Source organism: Aythya ferina (genome assembly GCF_964211825.1).
Source record: "Aythya ferina genome assembly, chromosome: 21".
Classification (NCBI taxonomy): domain Eukaryota; kingdom Metazoa; phylum Chordata; class Aves; order Anseriformes; family Anatidae; genus Aythya; species Aythya ferina.
In genome coordinates this window covers 7,262,501-7,282,667 of record NC_140319.1, presented here as the reverse complement: position 1 = coordinate 7,282,667, position 20,167 = coordinate 7,262,501, and the positions used below count along the sequence as shown (strand labels likewise).

At 43.8% G+C, this 20,167-nt stretch overlaps 3 protein-coding genes across 3 annotated transcripts in view; 2 read left to right on the top strand and 1 right to left on the bottom strand.

The window, feature by feature from the left end:
* Nucleotides 1-1,741: 1,741 nt before the first annotated feature.
* TPRG1L (tumor protein p63 regulated 1 like) lies at nt 1,742-5,667 on the top strand. Its single transcript, XM_084495124.1, has 5 exons — nt 1,742-1,952; nt 2,063-2,154; nt 2,992-3,168; nt 3,761-3,914; nt 4,236-5,667. Exons 1-5 carry the CDS (start codon nt 1,761-1,763, stop codon nt 4,428-4,430), a joined length of 810 nt encoding a protein of 269 aa, XP_084351250.1. The 5' UTR covers nt 1,742-1,760; the 3' UTR covers nt 4,431-5,667.
* WRAP73 (WD repeat containing, antisense to TP73) lies at nt 4,976-20,103 on the bottom strand. Its single transcript, XM_084495123.1, has 12 exons — nt 19,986-20,103; nt 19,385-19,537; nt 18,707-18,823; nt 12,671-12,743; nt 11,691-11,794; nt 11,027-11,113; nt 10,379-10,513; nt 10,212-10,289; nt 9,147-9,252; nt 8,105-8,230; nt 7,268-7,459; nt 4,976-6,390 (listed from the first exon to the last, which is right to left on the bottom strand). Exons 1-12 carry the CDS (start codon nt 20,052-20,054, stop codon nt 6,281-6,283), a joined length of 1,350 nt encoding a protein of 449 aa, XP_084351249.1. The 5' UTR covers nt 20,055-20,103; the 3' UTR covers nt 4,976-6,280.
* Nucleotides 18,833-20,167, top strand: part of TP73 (tumor protein p73) — a 35,656-nt gene continuing 34,321 nt past the window's right edge. Inside the window, exon 1 of the mRNA XM_084495117.1 lies at nt 18,833-18,996. Within this exon, the coding sequence (XP_084351243.1) occupies nt 18,965-18,996 (32 nt within the window). The 5' untranslated portion in view covers nt 18,833-18,964. The remainder of the gene's footprint in view (nt 18,997-20,167) is intronic.

Below are 20,167 nucleotides of genomic sequence, written 5' to 3'. Positions count from 1 at the left end.
AGCAGAAAAAGAGGAGAGGACACGGATTTTACTGCAGCTGGGTGACTGCAGAACGACCCAGACCTGCCCAAGCCCAGGCAGCTCGCAGTGGGGTCCCTCTCCCCAGCCCCGCTCCGCTCTCCTCCAAACATCTTCACCCCGAAAACCTACCAGGAGCATCAGTGGAGTTACCGCTGCTCTTCACAGACACAGCAAGGCCTGAAGAGCTGCCAGGGGTCTGCTCTGTCTCCTCCCTTCCAGGACGGATGGATGGGGCTGACCGGCACCACGGGAGGCAAGGAGCAGCGGGGCAGCAGCGCTGCAGCTCTCTTCCCACCCGGGGATCCCTCCAGTTCTCTTGTCGAGGCAGAGTTGTTCCGAGGGTCACAATGATCCTCGCACAAGCCCACGTTCTTCCCCTCACAAACAAGCAGAGGAAGCAGCAGGTAGCACCTCAGCTCTGCTCCGAGCAGCGCTGAAGAGGACGGGACCCGCAGCCTCCTACCCGAGCAGCAAAGCGCCACGTCGGGCTGGCAGCGGGGAACCCGAGTTCTGAGAAACACCCGCACGGAGGAGAGCTGTGACAGCCCTTAAGAAGGTTTTATTAATAAATAACGTATTTCGGTGAGAGGTTTGGTAGTCTCAGCGGCTTTGCTGCTGTAAGCCAGCCCCGCGGTGCCCTCCGAAGCCCCTTCTCCAGGCGAGGTTTGCTGTCCCCCTGTGCTCGTGGGAGCGAGGGCTGCGGGCAGGAGGTCAGGGAGGCAGCGGGGCTCTAAAAAGAGCCGAGAAAATATCCGCAATAAGGACAGAGGCTGGGGAAACGCAAACGTGAACTTGCCAGTGGTTCCCCCGCATCATTTCACCTTTGCTGCCGGGGCTCCAGCTTTGGGGCTCCAGCTTGCGGCTGCCCCTTGCTGTGCCTCTGGGCAGTGGGGTCACGGCCACAATCTGCGCCCCTGCCCCGTGTCCTCAGCACCAGGAGCGGGCGAGGGCCTGGACTGGTGCAAGCCCTGCTCGGTGACTATGACACCACTGCCAGTGCGGCCACCCCAAACCCTACCCCTACCCCAAACATAAACAAAAACCAAAAGCAAAACCCGAACCCAAGGCCAGACGTGAAGCTGAACCCTAACCCTAAACCTAACCTGAATCCTAGCCCTAAACATAAAGCTAAGCCAAATATTAACCCTAAATCTAACCCAAACCTTAACCCTTCTAACCCAAACCCTAACCTGAACCAAAACCCTAATGCTAAATATAACCCTAACCCTAAATCTAATCCCTGACCCTAAATCTAATCCTAAATCTAACCCCTGAACCTAAAGCAACCCCAACCCTAAATCTGACCCCTAACCCTAACCCTGAATCCAACCCCAACACTAAATCTAGCCACTAATCCTAACCCTAAATCTAATCCCAACACTAAATCTAACACTAAAACTAACCCTTGACCCTAAATCTAACCCCTGACCCTAACCCTAAATCTAACCCTAATCCCAACCCTAAATCTAAACCTAACCCTAACCCCTACCCCAACCCTAACTCCAACCCTAACCCTAAATCTAACCCCTGACTCTAACCCTAAATCTAACCCTAAATCTAACCCTAAATCTAACCCTAACCCCAACCCCAAATCTAACCCCTGACCCTAAATCCAACCCCATCCCTAACTCCAACCCTAACCCTAACCCTCCCCCAAGCCCCGCCCCCTCCCCGCTCCCTCCCTTCAGCCCCGCCCCCTGTTAGCCCCGCCCCTCCCCAGGCCCCGCCCCTCCCCCGCCATGTTGGCGCTGGGCGATGCTGCGGGCGGCCCCCCGGGGGGCTGCGGCCCCGCGGCCGTGCTGGGGGTGGCGGCCCCGGTGCCGCTGTCCCCCCGCGGGCCCCCGGCGCCCCCGGCCCGGCAGAGCCTGAGGCCGCTCCCCGTGCGCACCGCCACCCGCCGCGGCCGCCTGCGGGACTTCTTCGTGTTCCGGGTAGGGCCCGGCCCCGGCACCCACCCCCCCCTTTTCCCGAATTTCCCCTGAATTTCCCCAAATTTCCCCCCCCTCGCCTCACCGCCCCCGTCCCGTTGCTCTCCCCGCAGCCCGGAGCCGTGGAGCAGGCGGTGGGGGAGATCCGCGCCGTGCTGACACCCGCCGAGGACGGGGAGGTGCAGAGCGTGTGGCTGCTGGCGGAGTAAGGGGGCTGGGGGGGATAAAGGGGGGTAAAAGGGGGCTGGGGGGGGGGGCGATGGGGTACAGGGGGCCTGGCCCCTCGTGGTGAGCGGAGCTGAAGGGGGGGGGACGGAATGTGAGGGGCTGGGGGCCAGGCAGGAGCTGCTGCTGGCTGCAGGCAACCCACAGCCCCGAAATCCCAGCCCTCAGACCCCATTTCTGAGCCCCCAGACCCGAAATCCCAGCCCTCACTTCCTGGCCCCAATTTCCCATTTTTTGGCCCCAGTTTCCCCATTGCAAGCAGCAGCCGGCTCCAGGCTGTACCCCACGGCGCACCTCGGGGCGGCAGGGAGCGTGCCCTGTCCCCCAGAGAGGCTCTGTGCAGCCCCTGGCTGTAATTCACCATTGCACCATGAGAATAATCGTGGTCTCGTCAGCTTTACGTTTCTGTTCCTGGTGAAACGACGTTTGTTAATTTTTGTAAGACGGTCAAAGTGGTAAAAATAAGCTCTAGTAGGTGTCAAGTTTGAATGCTGATTTCATCACCCTCAGAGTGAAAGTAGGAGCAGCTTTAGATGCCCTGAGGATGAAGTTGTCTCAGCTGTGGTGGTTCAAGAAGGTAGTGTGCCAAAACATGCAGGGAAAGGTAAGATCTTGTGTTAAACATGAAGAAACTGACGATTTGGGTGTGCAGATGCGCTTCCAGATGAAAACGTTAAGTCACCACACAGTTACAGAAGACTATTTCTCTACCCTATCCTTGCACAAATGCAGTTATTGATTTAGTAAATGTGGCAACACCAAGCAACGTGGCAACAGCCAAGAAGACCCCTAAGGCTCGCTCTCGTTACCTTCCCAGAATTGACCACTGGAACAACGAGAAGGAGCGTCTCGTGCTCATCACAGACCGGTCCCTTCTGATCTGTAAATACGACTTCATCAGCCTGCAGTGCCAGCATGTGACGAGGATCTCACTCAATGCAGTTGATACAATCTCTGTAGGAGAGTTTGAGTTCCCACCTAAATCTCTGAACAAGTAAGTTGATGCAGTAATATTGTGGCATTACCCTAAGTAGCTTGGGCTGACAACCTGTGGTTTTAAACATTGGGCACCTTTTGAGAATTCTTCCTCTTGCTGGTGTTAACTCGTTGACTTCATTTACAGTTACTGAAACTTCTTTGGAAGATCAGAGTAGCTGCGGTCTTGCTTGGACACTTACTAGTTGCATTAAAAGCAAGTTGCTCCAGGACAAGACCAGCAGATGTGGGAGAAGTTCATTGCCATTAGATAACGCAGTGAGCAGCAGCAGCACCGGAGCAGTATTAGAAAGCCAGGAGTAAAGGTCAGGTCATACTGAAGTGTAGGTCACTGCAGACAATATGGCTTAGCCTTTGTGTCCTAGATGTCTCATCAGCTTTACCTTTTTGCACTTAGCTGAACGTCTCTTTACGTGTTTCAGGGATGGAATTATTTAAAGTTTAATTATTTTATCACTTTCCTAGAGAAAAGCATATTACCAAACAGTTTAGCTGCCAGTTTTAAGTAGGACTTTCAGAAGGTATGCCTCTAATTAAACTCACTGCAAAGACTAAAAAAATTGTGTCAATTCTGCTGTCCTCCACATCAGGCGAGAAGGCATTGGGGTTCGCATTCAGTGGGACAAGCAAAGCCGTGCCTCCTTCATCAGCCGATGGAACCCGTGGTCCACAAGCGTCCCGTACGCCACCTTCACCGAACATCCCATGGCAGACGCTGATGAGAAGATCACGTCCCTCTGCCTAGTAAGGAAATCGCCTCTCCTATTCTAGATGGCTTCTTGGTATCATAGGCTGGATACTACTTAGATTATTTTTGAAAAGACACAGCAGGTAAATCAAACAGAAGCAGCTAAATCAAAGACAGAACTTAGAGCTGCAAGCCGTCTCCCCATTCTCCATGTTAAATGTCAGACAGTAAAGATTATGACATGCAAGGTCCATCACAACTACAGCTGTAGTGTTAATGCTTTAAACTTCAACATCAGCAGCTCTTTGCCTGTGAAAGCTTAACGCTTTTTAAAACAATGGAAAAACATCTTGGTGTTTGTTTTTTTTTTCTTTCAGTTGGAAAACTTTAAAACCCAGCTAATTCAAGCTGTGAAGAAGGCCCACAAGGAGTGTCCATTGCCAGGAAGGGCTAACGGTGTGCTAGTGCTGGAGCGTCCTCTCCTGATCGAAACCTACCTGGGATTGATGTCCTTCATCAACAACGAAGCCAAACTTGGCTACTCCATGACAAGAGGCAAAATTGGATTTTAAAATTCATTGCATTTAATCTTTTCAAGGGAAGGTGATTTTATATTAGTCTCCTGGGGAGAGTGCACACTGTGGCAGAATATTTGATAATCAAAGGGGAAAAGTTAGAGGAACAAAAGGGGGTGGTTGTAGAACTAATCAGTCCCAGGAAGCCCTGGTTGTTAAGGAAATCACTAGAATGCACAAGCCAGCTTAACCTGAAGTGGACACAAGGTGGTGTCACTCTCGTATTCTGTATCTAATTTACAGTTCTTATTGGGTCTTACACAGGGCCAGCGAGCAGTCGTTACTTCTAACTACATGTTCTTCCCTGTTAATTCCATGCGATTGATTTCTGCTGCACTCTACAGATCTCCAAGGCACTGCAGCACATTCATGCCATATTAGTGCCCTATACAGTGTCAAATCATGTGGCGTGCTTATGACTGTTTAAAGCGGTATTAGTGCCTCAGTTACAGTAATCTTAGCATTTTGATTAATGCCTATTAAGAATTTTGAAAGCTGTGTCAGTCATTCTTTAGCAAAACAGTCAGCAAGTTTTGTTAAGCTGCACTGCCACATCTGCTCAGAAGCAGAGCAGTGTACACGAACCATTACTTTATAAACTGACGGATATGGCTGAATGTATTAGCTTTTTGTAAAAATAGTTCCTTCTTAATTGAGTCTAACTTGCCAGTTTGTGTTTTCTTGCTGCAACCATAGAATAAAGACTATCTTGAGAGTGTTGCCAAAAGCCTCAAACACATTTGCCTTCAAAGTTATTATTTACAGGAACAGTTTTATAACTTAAAGTAATTCTACTTTGATTAGATTTATATTTTGTAATTTTTCCTAAATTTACTGTGGTTTGGGACAGCAGCAGTACAGGACTTCCTAATACCTAAAAATTTAAGCACTGTGTGTCAGTCTTTATTTATTCATTCTTGCACTTACCCTCTCTAGTACTGCATTTCAGGAGCAAGAGATACTAAAACTAGAATTACTCCTGAGGTTACTGTAACAAGCTTTGCCATTGCGTAGGACCTTCTATACGCTGCTCTATCAGAGCATTTGTCTGCATAACTGCAATACTGAGTAAGTGCTGTAGTGGTATTTTCTTGAACTTGAAGTAGATGTGGATTTCTGAAATTTATATAAAGCTGAAATCATGATGGAATGCAACAAGCTGCATGCCCCTCTCAATGCATTTTCTAAGGTATCTATTTATTTTATCTTGCAATAAAGTTAAATGCCAACTAAATTTGTTCGCTGCTCTTCATTTTGTGGAGACTGAGCCTGTCAAATTAAGTAGGAGAAGATAAAAATAAATTGGTAAATGTCCCTTCCCTTGAAGAATCATAGGCTGGCTACTCAAATGAAAGATAAAGGATGGTCCAACAGCTCTTTCCTTACTGAACACTAGATAGTTGGTTCAGAAACTCCCCTTTCAGTTCCCTGTAATGTATTCAAAAGTATCAGGTATGATCCTTGGAAAGATTCAGTGCAGTAAATCTAGGGCAGTACAGGTTTATAGTGAGAGTCATACCAAGTTTATAACTATCAAAATATTTATTGGAAATTATCAAATTTAAATAACAGCTATACATTATATACACTCATACAATCTTAGAAGTGAAATTCCCTAGTTGACAATTTCAAAGAAAGTTCAACTACATGAGAACTAGTTTTCTTAAAATTCAGACTTCATTCTCTATGCTTAAGTTGCAACACCACTCAAATATAAACAGTACTTTACAGATTGGAGTTTGGTTACACTCCTTCAAATAAATAGAAGTACAAAAACCTTCAAGGTTGGGCAATGGGGTTTGACCCTCTTCCTCAAATTTGAAAGCATTTTTAAATGCAGCTGACAGTTACTTCACCTCTTCTCTTTCTAAGTAACACATACAGAAGTTCTCCTTGCTCAGAAGTGCCATGGAATCTCCACTAGGATGCCAGCAGAGAGAGACAATCTGGAAGTCACCTGCAGAAACAGATCACAGTTTGTCAGCAAGAAACCACGTCTTATTTTGGTTACCTTTTCCTAGGCTAAGTCATACACATTGCAAAAAAATGTTCTCCTACTTTAGAAGCTTTAACATGGAGTTTTTGTTCCTGTTGTAGAGCCAATCCACTCTCTAACATCTCAGTGCAAGTAATCTGTGTTACTGACTATTTCCTCAAAATGGACAGTTACTTTGTACTCCATATACAAGCATAAGCAAGTTTGGAGACTCATCATTTTAATGCAAACAAATGCCACGAGACTGTCCACTGCTGCAGAGCTGCATGCTCTGATGATCCAGCTGCTACTTGTGGAGAGAGGAAAAAACTGAATCTGATTTATTTTTCTGTTTAATAAGCAGAAAGACATTGATCTAGCTAATGGCCTGGTATCACTCACTGCAAACCATAAAGCTTCTCATAACACAGGCTGACCTAGAGTTCAGGTTCCCATATGTTCTATCTTTATATACCAGACTTAACACATTTTTCCCTGCTAGTATTTCTGTAGTTGTAATTTAGTTGTTTTCAGAATACCTCAAGTGTTACAACACTTGGCATTCTGCACAGTGACCATTTCTATGTAAATAAACTTACATGAATGTAAAGCTTAAGAACTCAACATATCACACAATGCAACAATTAAAATCATTAGCCCCTGTGCTCTGTCCATGATGTATTTTACTGTGTCTGCTGCCTCATTTCAAATGTCTTTTTAAAAGGTAGAAACACCTGGTTAAGAAGCTCCAAGAACACAGCTAAACCTTTACATGATAATGCTTGGACCAATGTAAAAGTGGAAAAAAAAGTTTATTAGAAGCTGATGATTGCTTGTGGAAGTAATTGCAGAGCTTTACCTTCCACTGGAACCTGCACTGACACACATCCAGCTGGGGACCATAAGTAGACTTTGCTATTTCCTGTGCACACAGCAAGTCGAGGTTGTCGTGGATCCCACTGGAAAGACTGGATGGCACACAGCTGCTCTAGGACTACAGATAGCTTCAGCTTTTGAATGTCCCAGATCCAGACAGCATTAGGAATGTTATCTGTCAGAAAACAGAGGTAATCATGTGAATAGCAGAAGGAAAAACAGATCTCTCAGCCTTCTTAGAAGCAACTCAATTTGTCTTCCAGTCCTTCACTGGCTTTTATCAAATTACTCACAATTACGCTCCTCTGTTAGTAGGCTTTTACTCTGAACCACAACTTTTGCATCCTGATGTAAACAGCCCTTGGGCCCATCAAAGGGAAAAATTGAATGTTAATCCCACAACTTTTACTATTTGTGTTAATCAAAAGTTGCACTGTGACAGGTTGTAAAGAATTCTGCCTTCCAAGACACACACGCTGTATAAATAGAGGAAGGATTTGTGTACTTCATTTTCCAATACAGTGACCTCATATAGATTTGAGGAAATATAGAACAGACTATTTCTGTTAAATATAAAGCCAAAACCAAGGTAACGTAATGATAAGCAGGTCTCACAGCTCACAGTACTTTACACATGCTACACACAGAACATACACTGAATTTCCGCTGTAGTAAAGTGTTTACACAGCAGAGATCCAATTTTAAATAGGGCCTGAGTCTCTCCACAGTGCAAAATAATTCATCCATTATTGCCCATTTCTGTAAGAAAACACCACGTATAATGAGGTTTCCCCTTTAGTTGGGGGCAGTAGGAACTCACCGTTTTTGGTTGCCAGGAAGCAGTTATCTGGACTGAATGCCAACATCCCAATCCCCATTTTGGGGTTAGCCCTATCAGCAACTGGTTTGATATACTGGAAAGAGACTGGCACCTGGGAAATGTCATCTGCAAGTGGAAATAAAAGTGTGTTACTAAACAAGCCTGCACAGACAAAATATTTTTATTCCGACTATTAAAAAAATCTCTCAAATGATAGGACAGGATTTGACTCTTCTCCAAGATGTTTCAATCAGAAACCTCAGTATTTAAGACATTGCATCTTCATATCAACAGTTCTTACCCTTCTACCAAAAAAAAAAAAAAAGGACTAGAAATCCTAGCAGTTCTGAAACTAAACCATGAAAAATATGTATCTCTAACAAATACCAATGCAAGGCAAAGGCGATTTACTGTTACAGTACCACAAAAAAGATAAACAATAGAAAAATACTCATTATACCTTGTCTACTTCCTCTTTAGTATTTCAGAGTCCATTGTCATGAGGAGTAAGCTTAAAGCATTGCTAGAACTACAGCTTCCCAGACAAAAGCCTAGTCCTCTTTTCTTGCTTTTTTACACAACCTCATACTAAAGGATTAATCATTATCCTAAAAGAAATAGCAATGCTGCAACAGCTTCCAATTTCTTTTTTTTTTTTTTTAAATCACTAGAACTGCCACACACTATGATAAGATTCTTAATTACTAGTCAGGTGAACTATCACTCTTATCTGCTAGAGTTAAATTAACTCCAAGGTGTGAGATAATATTGTATAGGTTGAACAGATCAGAAACAAAAACCACACAATGTTAAGATAATTCTTTCAAGCAACTCCAGGATTGAGATCTGGCTACATCTCCTATGCCCAAGCAATTACAGTTCACTTGTACAATACCTCACTAGCTGGCCTCAGGAGGCCTGAGCAGAGCATCCAGAGGATCCATTCCAGTATCAAACAGGCAGAGTTTACCTATGATGTTTATTTATGGAAAGACTTCAAATGGCAAGCTCGAGTGTTTCATTTTAGTGAACTCTGGCTTACATTTACTTTGTGTGCTGAAGAGAGAACTAGCCAACGCTCTTGTTGGTGGGAAAGAAAGTCTCTCCATTTCCACAGCTGAAGGTTTCTCCACTTCTTTATACACAACCTACAAAGAAACAAGTGAGAGTTCGCTTGTTGAGAGTGCACTACTCAAGTGTATTACACCTCAGCACCCCATAGCTCATTAAAGGAGCAAAGGGTTCCAGCAGGCAAATACTGAGTCTGACATTCTCAGTGAAACATCGGTTTATTGGAACCATGATCAAGAAAACACTCCTGTGACAAATAAACAAAAGTGAAAGTAAATGAAATGAGAAGTTTCGCTGAAGGGCATTTAATGGATCGTGCCTTGCTTCTGGTTAAGAGGCATCAGCACAGCCATGGGGATTTTGCAGACTTAACAGCCTACACATGTGAACTCTTAAAGGACATCTATCCAGATACAAGACTAGGCCTTCCTCCTCAATGGCACGCAGCACTACTACGCTGTTTTTACCTTGAAGACCTGAAGAATGAGAGCAACTTTTTGGAATAAGAGCTGTAGCTTTCTGCCTGCTGCCAACTACCCACAATCTATGGGGTGAGAGACTACACATAGGCAAGGAGAAAAACAATGACAGATGTTTACAGGAAACACTCTTTAGGTGAGCTCAATGAGCTTGTAAATACAAGACAAATTAAATCACAATCCACTTCAAATGCTGTTTGAAGTTGAGAAATCGCTTCTGTTAAGTTCCCCAGTTTGTCCTCGTCATCTGCATAACCCAAATTGCTAACGCAATCACCATCTACATCAAAATACACTGGCATATGACAGAAGTCCTGAGACTGGTGCCAACACTGAGAATCATGTGCATATTCCAAAAAATTTGGAAGGATTCCTGTTTCTCTTACATCCCCTAGTTTTCAAGGGAGTTCTCAAACACTGTTTATACCTTACAAGGAAAAAAAAAAAAAAACAAAAACACAACTCTCCAGCATGAAATGCACTTGCTGGCATCTTCAGATACAAATACCTGCACCAAAGTACTGGTAATTATCGATAGGTTTTGGATTAATACTTACAGTCTTTGTGTTAGCAACTGTTGCTGGATGTTCGAACTCTGCGATCTTTTTCCAAGTTACATGGTTCAAGATACGCACCTAATTCAAAGAAGCATTGCAAGACAGAACTGTTATGACAAAATTCTGCAAATGGTTTAGATGGAAAAGGAAAAACACCTACTTCTTACCTTTTCGTCATAGCTGCCAATTGCCAAAAATTGACTGCTGGGACTCCAGGCAATTGATTTTATGCCTAAGGACCATTCATACGCCCGGTATGTGGACAGCAGTCTGCCATCGAGGGAGTACAGCAATATTTTATACTGAAAAAAAAGTTGATTAATTCTAAATACTAAGAATATCATTAAAAGCCGTAGGCAGGCAAAACCACTCTTGCCAAGCTCTCCTGGGGTAAAACACAGAAATTTAATACAAAGGGCAGAGTGTCTTATCTGTGATATGAGGTGAGGCTCTAGGCATAGACACACAGAATTATTGTGCAACATAATATAAGATTTCCACAATATTAAAGAATAACTCATTTATCTGAATAGCTGCTTCCACAACATTCACAATCCAAACTAATGGATTTTTAGATAAATCACAAATCTAATGTAATGATGTTATCATTAAATAAAGACTTACATAACAGTTTGACATACACCTGTAAGGATGCCCATTAACAATACAAGTCTATTTTAAAGGGTTTCATTTGAGTTCAGCTTTTGTTATATTTGTTTAAGGATTACAATACTAGCTATTTCAGTCACTGCTTTGTACATGGCAGCTCTAAAAAAACAACCCAAATTCTAAGTAAGCAAGCTTTTTCCTCATACCTCAAGACACGTATCCCACACTGCCAGAACACAGCCATTGGGAGCCCATTCGATCCCAAACAGGTCTTGTGTTTCAGTGTCAAAATGCTGTCCCCAAAAGAGAAGTAATTAGAAACATTGTACTACCAAATACCATTGGATCTGACCTAAACATGATCCCTAGTTCTGTCCTTTTAAACTCTCCCACAAAGGTAACAGCATTTTGTACACTAGTGTAGAAATAGATACTTTGCTATTATGAAAGAAAATATTTCTACAGTTTCTGTGGTTTCTTTTTCTGGAAAAGGGCAAAAAGTTGCTGCATCTTAAAAAGGCATTTCATAAAAAAACACAAAGGTGGTTACATCAAATCAGTCAAGAAATCTGGCTACCCTAATTCCTCCTTGTCTCAGAAAAGGTTGTAACTTCCCAGATTCATCCAGTTCTCCAAGACATGCTAGCATGTATTCTTCATAGACCATTCTCATTTTAAAATTGAAAATAAAACAATTTATATTAAACATTTCAAATGATCACTTTGTCAATCATCAGATACCTTCACTACCATTACTACAGCAGTTTGTTGTAAAGAAGCTCATGTCACCCAAGTGACAGCGTTTAAAGCAGTGTACAACAGATGGCTGTAGTCTATGCAGAAGCTGTGGAAGACAGGGACATGTCTTACCCTGAGTAGCTGCCAGTCACTGCATACGAAGAGGCTGACGAAGTCTTTGCAGTCACGTCTTTCTGCTACTGCCATATAGCGGCCGTCCTTAGTGAAAGCAATCCCTGACAAGGAGACAGAAAGGCAACACTAAGACAAGGTAAGGCAGAGTAAGTGATGACTCTGCAGTGAAAAGCAGTTAAGCCTAATTCAAGGGGGAAGTAAGAGTAAAGGGGGGAAAAACTTAGTTTTTACAGAAGATCCCATTAATCAAGTCAATGAGCAGTTTTCACTAATTTGCTTATGCAATTCTTGGACTTCAAATAGGATTTCTAATGATGCAGCTTTCCAGCTACTGCAGAACTTCATGACACTTCTCAACAGACTGTTTGATTACTGACATAGTTGTTACATGAAGTCCATAGATTTCAAACAAACAGTGCATTTGGCCTAGCTGCATGTCAGGTATGCAATTACCAGTGTCCCATCAAGTTCCAGGTGTGTGTCCTGTCCACTCTTATAAAAGAAGAAATACTTCGCCATCTTCTTCACATGTGTGACTATTATACGTAAACCTCAGCCGGGAAGCTGCTAACCACAGTCATGCTGCAGACAGCTCTGACAGGAGCTTCCTTTTTAAATCTTTTCATGTGTAATGAGACACTTTGGATTAGTGCTTTTCATCACAGTGCATCCAGCTTAATTTAATGTCTTATAGGACCTTTCAGAAGGGGACCAGGACAGAAAGAACAGGTACATAGAGAGCTGTAATCCTCTCAGTGAGGAAGAGGACCTCAGATCCTAGGGCAACACTTGCAGTAGTTGGCAAACGGGTACTGATTTTAGAGCTGTGCACCTCTGAGGGCAGCCAGCCCTTCAGCAGGGAGGGACTAAGAACCCTGCTCTGTTTGGAAACAGGAGCTTCATCTTCACACATCAACTTTGTTTCTCTTTGTGCCACATTAAGAATAACATCCCCCTGTTCAAGTAGTGACACTCACCTTGCTGACAAGCTTTGGGATACTTGATGTAAGACACAGACTTGGTGCACAAGGACCACACAGTTATCCGCAGCTGTTGCAAAGAGAGAACAAGGAATTATTTGCTTATTTTTGTAGATTAAAAAAATAAAAACAAAAACACAAACAACCTAGTTCAACAACACAATAAACACATCTTCTGTGGTTTAATTATGCTTTGCTATTATTCAAACAAGTCCTAAGAAAACCTGCAAGGAATTCTCTCCTGAATTCTCTTCAGTTAGCAAGGACACTTATTTCAGATTATTACATACACGTATCAAATACTCTAGAGGGGTACAGGTGCATAACACCCATACAGACACAAGCACTTTGTTAATATTGAAGTTGGGGAGGTCAGCACGAATCTAGCTTCAATTGACAATGTATATTGTACATAGATGCTTTTCAGCTGGAAAAACAGTTTCGTCATAGGATCTGGAAAAGAAATGAGGAGTTTATTGCATTTATGAATAGATGAGAAATTGCTGCAGCTTACGAGTATTGTGTCTCTTGAGATAGGGCTACTAAAAGAGAAGACTTTCTTTTAAAGACACTCAGCTTTTGACAGCTGATTTGCATTTTTCTCTTCCCTCAGCCACCCACAAGAAGGCAACATTACATAATTAAAGAACTAGAAGAGAACTACAATACAGTGTGCAAAGAAACGCATTAAACATCCTGTCTCGGGTATTTCTGGAGACCTGTGCATCCACAAATCAAGAACTGCAGAGAAGGCAGTCAGCTGCCAAACAAGCCTCTCCGCAGCTCTTCAAGGTCACAGCCTGCATTCTGGAAGCTCTGCGTTGCCATCTGCAGATTATTCAATTAAAAACAAATACTTCTCTGCCTTAGCAACGGCAGCCACACCAGACATATGTGCATCAATCAGGATGTCATGTGAACCTTTGCATTTATATCTGGAGCAAGGAATGTTTCCAGTGTAAGTTTTTTCCTTGTGTTTTCCTATGTTTTATTGTACCAAGGTAAGGGAACAGGTAAAAACTATTTTTGCAATAAAGAACAATGGTCGTAAAACCATCTTTCCCAAGACTACTGAACAACAAAATCAGTTGATTCACTACATAAGTAAAGCTTTAGCACCATCTGCCATTCTCTCACCCACCTGCATCAAGCACCAACCACCTACCAGCAGCAGAACAAGTTTCTGCTGCACTTTTTTTTTTTGTTTGTCCTCCATACCTATTTTCCTTCTCTGAAGCAATTGGTACAATTCATTAGCGAGAGAGGAGCCCAAGGTAGCATCCTGTATATCTGTTCTACCTGTTAATGCTCAGACTGTGGAGGTTTTTCTTACTGCTAACATGTGCTTTCTAGCAAAAGTGACTGATAGGATTCTGCAGATTGATTTGAACACCTAACAAATGCTGCATCTCTCCAGAGATATGTGGAGTCCAAAAGCAAAAGAGCATCACTAGCTGTTTTTTTTCTACTGCTTTTGTAAACAAAAAAGTTTGTGAGACTTGAAAAGACAACACAAGAAGCATTATCATTTAATATAACAGGAAAGAGCACAACCAGATTCCAGTCTGATTGTAACAAAGGCACTACTGGACCACTATTTGATGCAGCCTTTATTATTCTTCTCCTTTATTTAACAGCTATGAAATTACAGCTAGGCATCTACAGCACCAACCTGGAAGTTTAACAGATCCTAGAGGAATCCACTAGATGAGCAACATTAATCAAGTTTTATCACTGCAACTGCCCACTTCCGGACATACAGGAATACCACGTTGTTAGTCTGCTCTTCAGGCAAGATTTACTTTAAAAATACCAACACAATGCCTACTCACATTCTTCTACAGCAACTGCAATAGTGATATGCTGCTTGCTCCTATTAATTGCAGTGTTAAATGTACTTGCTGCTGTTCCTCCCCTGAACAAAACATGCAGGACACACAACACATGCATTCTACAGCCACTTAATACAAGCTTAGCAGCTGCAAGCTTTGAATGCTGAGGTCTGGATTGTAATTTTTCCTGACAAAGGCATCCAAGCTTACATTTGTGTTACTGCTTGGCCTCACAACCAACTCACCTTGCCTGCTGCATGTCACACACACTTCTATCCTGCACCGTACAGACTGGCTCAGAGCCTCAGAAAACACAAGAACACACTGCTGAGTGCGTAGGGAGAGGGAAACCTCTACCAGAAACAGCACAGAGCATGTAAGGGCTCTCACCTCTGCCTTGCCCGAGACTGCACCTCAGAAGAGGAATGGCAAGTACACCTTCCCTGGTCCCAGCATTAAAAGCATGTGAAAGTAAGCTGCTTTGACACCCAAAATCAGGATTTTCATTTTTTTTTTTTTTTGTCTCCAGACAAACAGAACATTTTCTGAACTAAGAAAGACACACTGTGTGCTTCACCTATGGAACTGACCCGTCTTACACAGGCTAACAATGTTCACAATCAGATGTGCCAAGAAGGGGGAACCTCCATCTTTCCAGCTGGAACTGAAACATTATTCCACAATCCTGCCCAAGCTGACATGAACTAGCCCAAGGAGGTTTACTGCCCAGCTGACAGAGGTGATTGAGAGACAGAAACAAGATCACAGAATGGCTGAAGCTGGAGGGGACCTCTGGAGATCTTCTAGTCCAACCCCTGCCACGCAAAGAGGATGAGAAGAAAGCCAGACACCACAAAAATCACAATTAGTTGTGTTCTTCTTACTGACTTTTCTCAGAGAGTTCACAGGGAAGGGACAATTGCTTTTCCAGGAGGAGAACAGACTGTGGCCCCTAAGTCCGTGGCAAGCACTTCTTGGCTGATCATTTTGAGGGATCCTTTACTATAGGTGACTAGATTAAGTGGAGTTGTCAAACTCAAATCCAAATAATAATGGTGTCTGAGAGGTTTTCAGCTGTTGTTTTGCAGTGGAAAAACAAACCAAAAGCAGAAGCATTTTTAAAATAGCCCCAAAACAGCTGAGAAATAAAAAGTATTTAGATGGTAACGTGATAAACAGTCTCCAGTGCTGGGTTCAGGACTACGTCCCAATGTTGACAGCTATAGGCAGGTGTAAGACTGGTGATTTTCAATAGATAAAAACACACTTTTAAACAACCTTGCATCTCAAATGACTGTCAACTTTTGTCCCAGACTTGACTGGGTCACAAAGCCTCCTTACATAGCAGTGTCTGTCAGCACCGGATTTCAGAAGATTATTCAGAGCACATTCCTCGACAGAAAGCATTTTTCAACCAACGTAGCCATTTCCAGTTACTAAGGATTAGCTCCAATATACACAAACACACACATTTTTTCTGCTGCTGGAGTTCTACAGAAGTTCCTTAACGCTTTGGCATTACAGTGGAACTAGAGAGTACAGCACATGCACTTTGTAAGTATGGGTCTTAAAAGAAGCACTCCAGAACAATACTGATTATCTTCAGATATTTATCACAAATCTTAGAAGTTTTGAAGAAGCAAAAGCTCCATTTGCTTTCTCTGCATCTTTTACCCACAGCTCGTTTAAGCTCTACATGTGCCTATCAATCCAACATTCAGGCAGAAGGACAGCACTGTAAGAGGAACAACACCAGGTACATCTTCCACAGGACAAACTGAGAACGGGGAATCTTCTGGTAATCAGCTTGCTGTGCTAGACACACTGCAATGCAGCAGGAGCACAGAACTGCCCCACAAAACGGAGAGGATTTCAGCAGGAGAGGAAGCACCTGCTGTAAAACAGAATAGCAAACAATAGCCATGGGATGACAAGCTGCCCTCCAGGACTCTACGTGAATCACTATCATCGACTCCATGCACTAACTTTTTCAGATTCCAGGTAGATTTCACATAGCAGGCTTTCAGAAAGTGCTTTTCTAATTTTCATTAAGCCTTTATTGATTAAAAACACTAAAAAAGTACCTTCAGATCACTATTTTATTTTTCAAAACTGCTTTTCCTAACAGAATTGTACTCTAGCTTGGTATGAACAACAAGGTGATGAAAAAGTCAAGCTGTAATTATTCTGGCTTCTTGTCATGTGCAGCTCTAAGATAGAAGCAGACAATTAAAAAAATGCCTTTCAAGTCTGGAAGCACCTTTGAATATTTCCTGCTGCCTGGTAGAACTAGAGAACCTGTGTATACTTCCTCTCTTAAGACTGTAGCATCCAGCAGCCTTGCATAGCATGCTGTTGACTGCAGTGATTACATGAAGATTTAGATAGCTGACAAATATGTTTTCTGTGGCACAAGTAAGTATGGATTGCTGGAAATAAATTAGCATAACCATATGCCTTCAAAAAATTTGAGTAGGAATAAAATTTATTTGTGAGCTTACAGTGCAGCTCACATGCTGACCTGAAGAATTACAAGTATGAGTAATTAATTGATGCTGTTTGCAAGTGCCACACTACCAAAGCCAAGCTGCACTGGTTCATAGGGAAGCTTTAAGCCCTCTGAGCGATCTTTGAATTTGCTAAGGTACCTAATACACCAATATTAAGTGTCCTGACAACTTTTGTCTTGAGCACTGCTCATGTCTGCCCCACCAGACTATGGATTTAGCATGCTATAGGGTAAACACAACTCAGACATCGGCATAACCCAGGCAGCTGTCTGACAAAAGCTAATTTAGCAACCTGTTTACAGCTGGAAAGAAAACTTATCCCAACACAGATGCCAACTTGGCAAAGGCTTAATGAAATCCTCTAAGGTCAAACCGAGTTCTGTTGGGAGGTAATAAATACTTGCTCGTCCACCCCCACACGCATGTGCCGTACGGAACTCACTTGTAGCACATAGCAGCAGCCCTCAGTTTGGGTATACACAGACTACTACGCTCCTGCCTGAGTAACAAGCGTGTCTTTACTGACTTCAGGTTGAAGCTCTGGGCTCATTTATTTTAATCACCATCAAGGTGAATCATTCCTGGAAAAAGTCAGGCTTAAATTCATCACTCCTCATAAGCCATGAGCTAGAAGGGTGGGGGAGAATGGAAGGAGACTGTTTTATAGCCAGAAAATCTCTACTTCAGTCAGCACTAAAATCCCTGGCCAAACACTAAACAGGCTTGCCAGAGAATTCCTCAATGTGTGCACGGGGAGCTACACTTCAGCTGCAAGCATGTTTTTTCAGAGGTTTCCTCGAGAGCCTCAGCACTTACACTAACTCTAGTATGCACACACATGACAAATTCCCCCATCTATTAGTCAAATTTGGACAGTGGGTTAAAAAAGGGAAATCTTGCAGTGCAATATTTGAATTCACTGCTAGTGGGGATTGTGGCACAACAAGGCGTCATCTGGCTTTGAAAAGATTAGATACAGCAAAAAGAACAGCTTCTTCCAAGTGGTTCCTAGTTATTTTCTGACCGTTCCTCTCTGCACTGAATAACATCAATCGTCAGCTATAATCCAAAGACTATAAAGGTGGAGAGTCAGACTTCCACACGCCTTCCAACAAGCCCTTTGTGTCCAGCACACACAAACCGCTTCAGTTTCTACACCAGAACACGGCTCTTAATCAATAAGCACTTGCATGCACTTTAATTATAATTTCACAAGTGGTTCTATCAACAGCCTTCTGACTCCTATCTATAAAATCAAGTGTTCCTGTAAGCATTCCCAAGATATAAACCTAAGAGCTTTTTTTTTTTTAATTCCACAGCCAGTCTTAAATTTTTGTGGATGTGGTTTTGTTATGCTTGTTTGCTAGAAACCCCGAGCTTTCCCTGAGCTACCAACACCACATATGATTACTAAAAAAGCGTCAATAAATGCCAGTTATCCCTACTCTTAAGCGCACAATTTTACCTGTATAAACTAAAGTGTCCATTCCCTATTGTATCAAATGCAATAGAATAAAATGTTAACAGAATAACACCTAAACTGGAATTAAGCTCGATTACATCTGTAAATACAGGAAAACTTGGTGTTCTTTACCACCACTACAGCTTTAAGAGCTTCTGGTTATTTTAAGAGGCGAAGTGCAGACAGCAACATCTGATACCATCAAGAGTAATCATGACTTCACACTTACATGAAACTCAGTTGTATTGAGAATGTGACGACCATCCGGACTCCAGCATGAAGCCACCAATCCTGCTGAGCCTTCGTCTATCTTACAGTGCCAGTCTGGCTGCTCCAAGGACCAGACCTAGGACAGAGGGGAAACCAAACAGGCTGCACCAAACGAACACTTCACCTAAACCTCTTCTTGCAAGAACACGCCACAGCTGAGGAAGAGTTCCTGCATCACATACCAGAGGGGTCAGGAAATCTCTGAAAGCCCGCAGCCATGAAGGACTGGCGCTGGATTCCGCTACAAAAGTAAGCCCCACACCTCTGTGTGTTAATACAAACTGTAAAGCAAGTTTTCTTCTGTGATAAGTATTCTAAGGTCCAGCAATTTAAAAACAAACATGGTTTAGCCCACTTGGCAAGTTTGCATGTATTTGTTTCCTGCTGAAATAAGAAACCCTTAAAATATTCTCTAGCTTTGGTTTAAATTGGTTTGCTAGGTATTTTATTCAAATTTTGCTTGTTTTCAAACTGAGATGTTTGTGATAGTTCTGTAAATATTAGCCTGCTGGGTTACAAAGCCTCAAGCCACGCGTTGTGAATAACATCAATTACTGCAGCAAAAGCACTGAGCAACGGCTTGCTGATACGTTCTCCCTCACGCCACACGGGAAACGTACCTGGTCCGGGTGCTTACCTGGACGATCCCTCGCTTGTACATGGCACAGAGGATGAAGAGGGAGTCTGACGACCACTCCACATACTGGATCTGGTCCAGGCAGGTGTACAGCTGCAGGATCTGCAGGGTGCTCACGTCCCGCACGATGAGCCGGTACTGCACGCACGACGCCTGGGATAAACCAAGGGCAGCGCTGAGCTGTGGTGTGCCAGAGCTACAAACCACAACTCTCACTGCACCCCAACGAACCGCTGCTGACCCTAAGAGCTTTAGTTACAGTTTGTTTTTTATTATTATTTCCCCCCCACCTTTAGAAAGGCCTGACTGACAGAGCTGCTGTAACACAAACCTCTGTAAGAATACTTAAGCCAGCAGGGGGGCCTCTCGTCACTTAACAAACCGAGCTCATTAACTCCCAGACCGCTCGCCAGGCACAATCAGCCCTAATTCCCCCCAAACAAAACCATTTTTGGGGGGGGTTTCTCGTCAGCCCTTGGGGCCGGGCAAGGCGCCGCGCTGCCCGCCAGCCCCTCACACGGCCCCGCCGCAGCCCAGCGGCCGGGGGGCGATGCCCCAGGAGGAGCCGGGCCGGTACCGGGTCGGTACCGGGGGCACCCACCAGGCACCTCCCGTCGGGGGAGATCCTGCCCAGCAGCCCCGACAGCCGGCACGGCTCCGAGAAGTTCATGGCGGGGCCCGGCCCGGCCCTCGCCCGGGGCCGGCGGCGGGAGGAAGGGGCAGGCGCCGCTCCGCCGGGCTGCCAATAAGGCCGGGGGGGGAGCCACGATGTACGCCGGGAAA

Coding starts and splice junctions, on each gene's coding strand:
- TPRG1L (XM_084495124.1), top strand. CDS start 1,761: ATGTTGGCGCTGGGCGATGCTGCGGGCGGCCCCCCGGGGGGCTGCGGC. Junction 2,155..2,991: donor AGCGTGTGGCTGCTGGCGGA/GTAAGGGGGCTG, acceptor TTACCTTCCCAG/AATTGACCACTGGAACAACG. Junction 3,915..4,235: donor AGATCACGTCCCTCTGCCTA/GTAAGGAAATCG, acceptor TTTTTCTTTCAG/TTGGAAAACTTTAAAACCCA.
- WRAP73 (XM_084495123.1), bottom strand. CDS start 20,054: ATGAACTTCTCGGAGCCGTGCCGGCTGTCGGGGCTGCTGGGCAGGATC. Junction 11,795..12,670: donor TCCCAAAGCTTGTCAGCAAG/GTGAGTGTCACT, acceptor TCTCCTTGTCAG/GGATTGCTTTCACTAAGGAC. Junction 9,253..10,211: donor CAGTTGCTAACACAAAGACT/GTAAGTATTAAT, acceptor GTTTCTTTGTAG/GTTGTGTATAAAGAAGTGGA.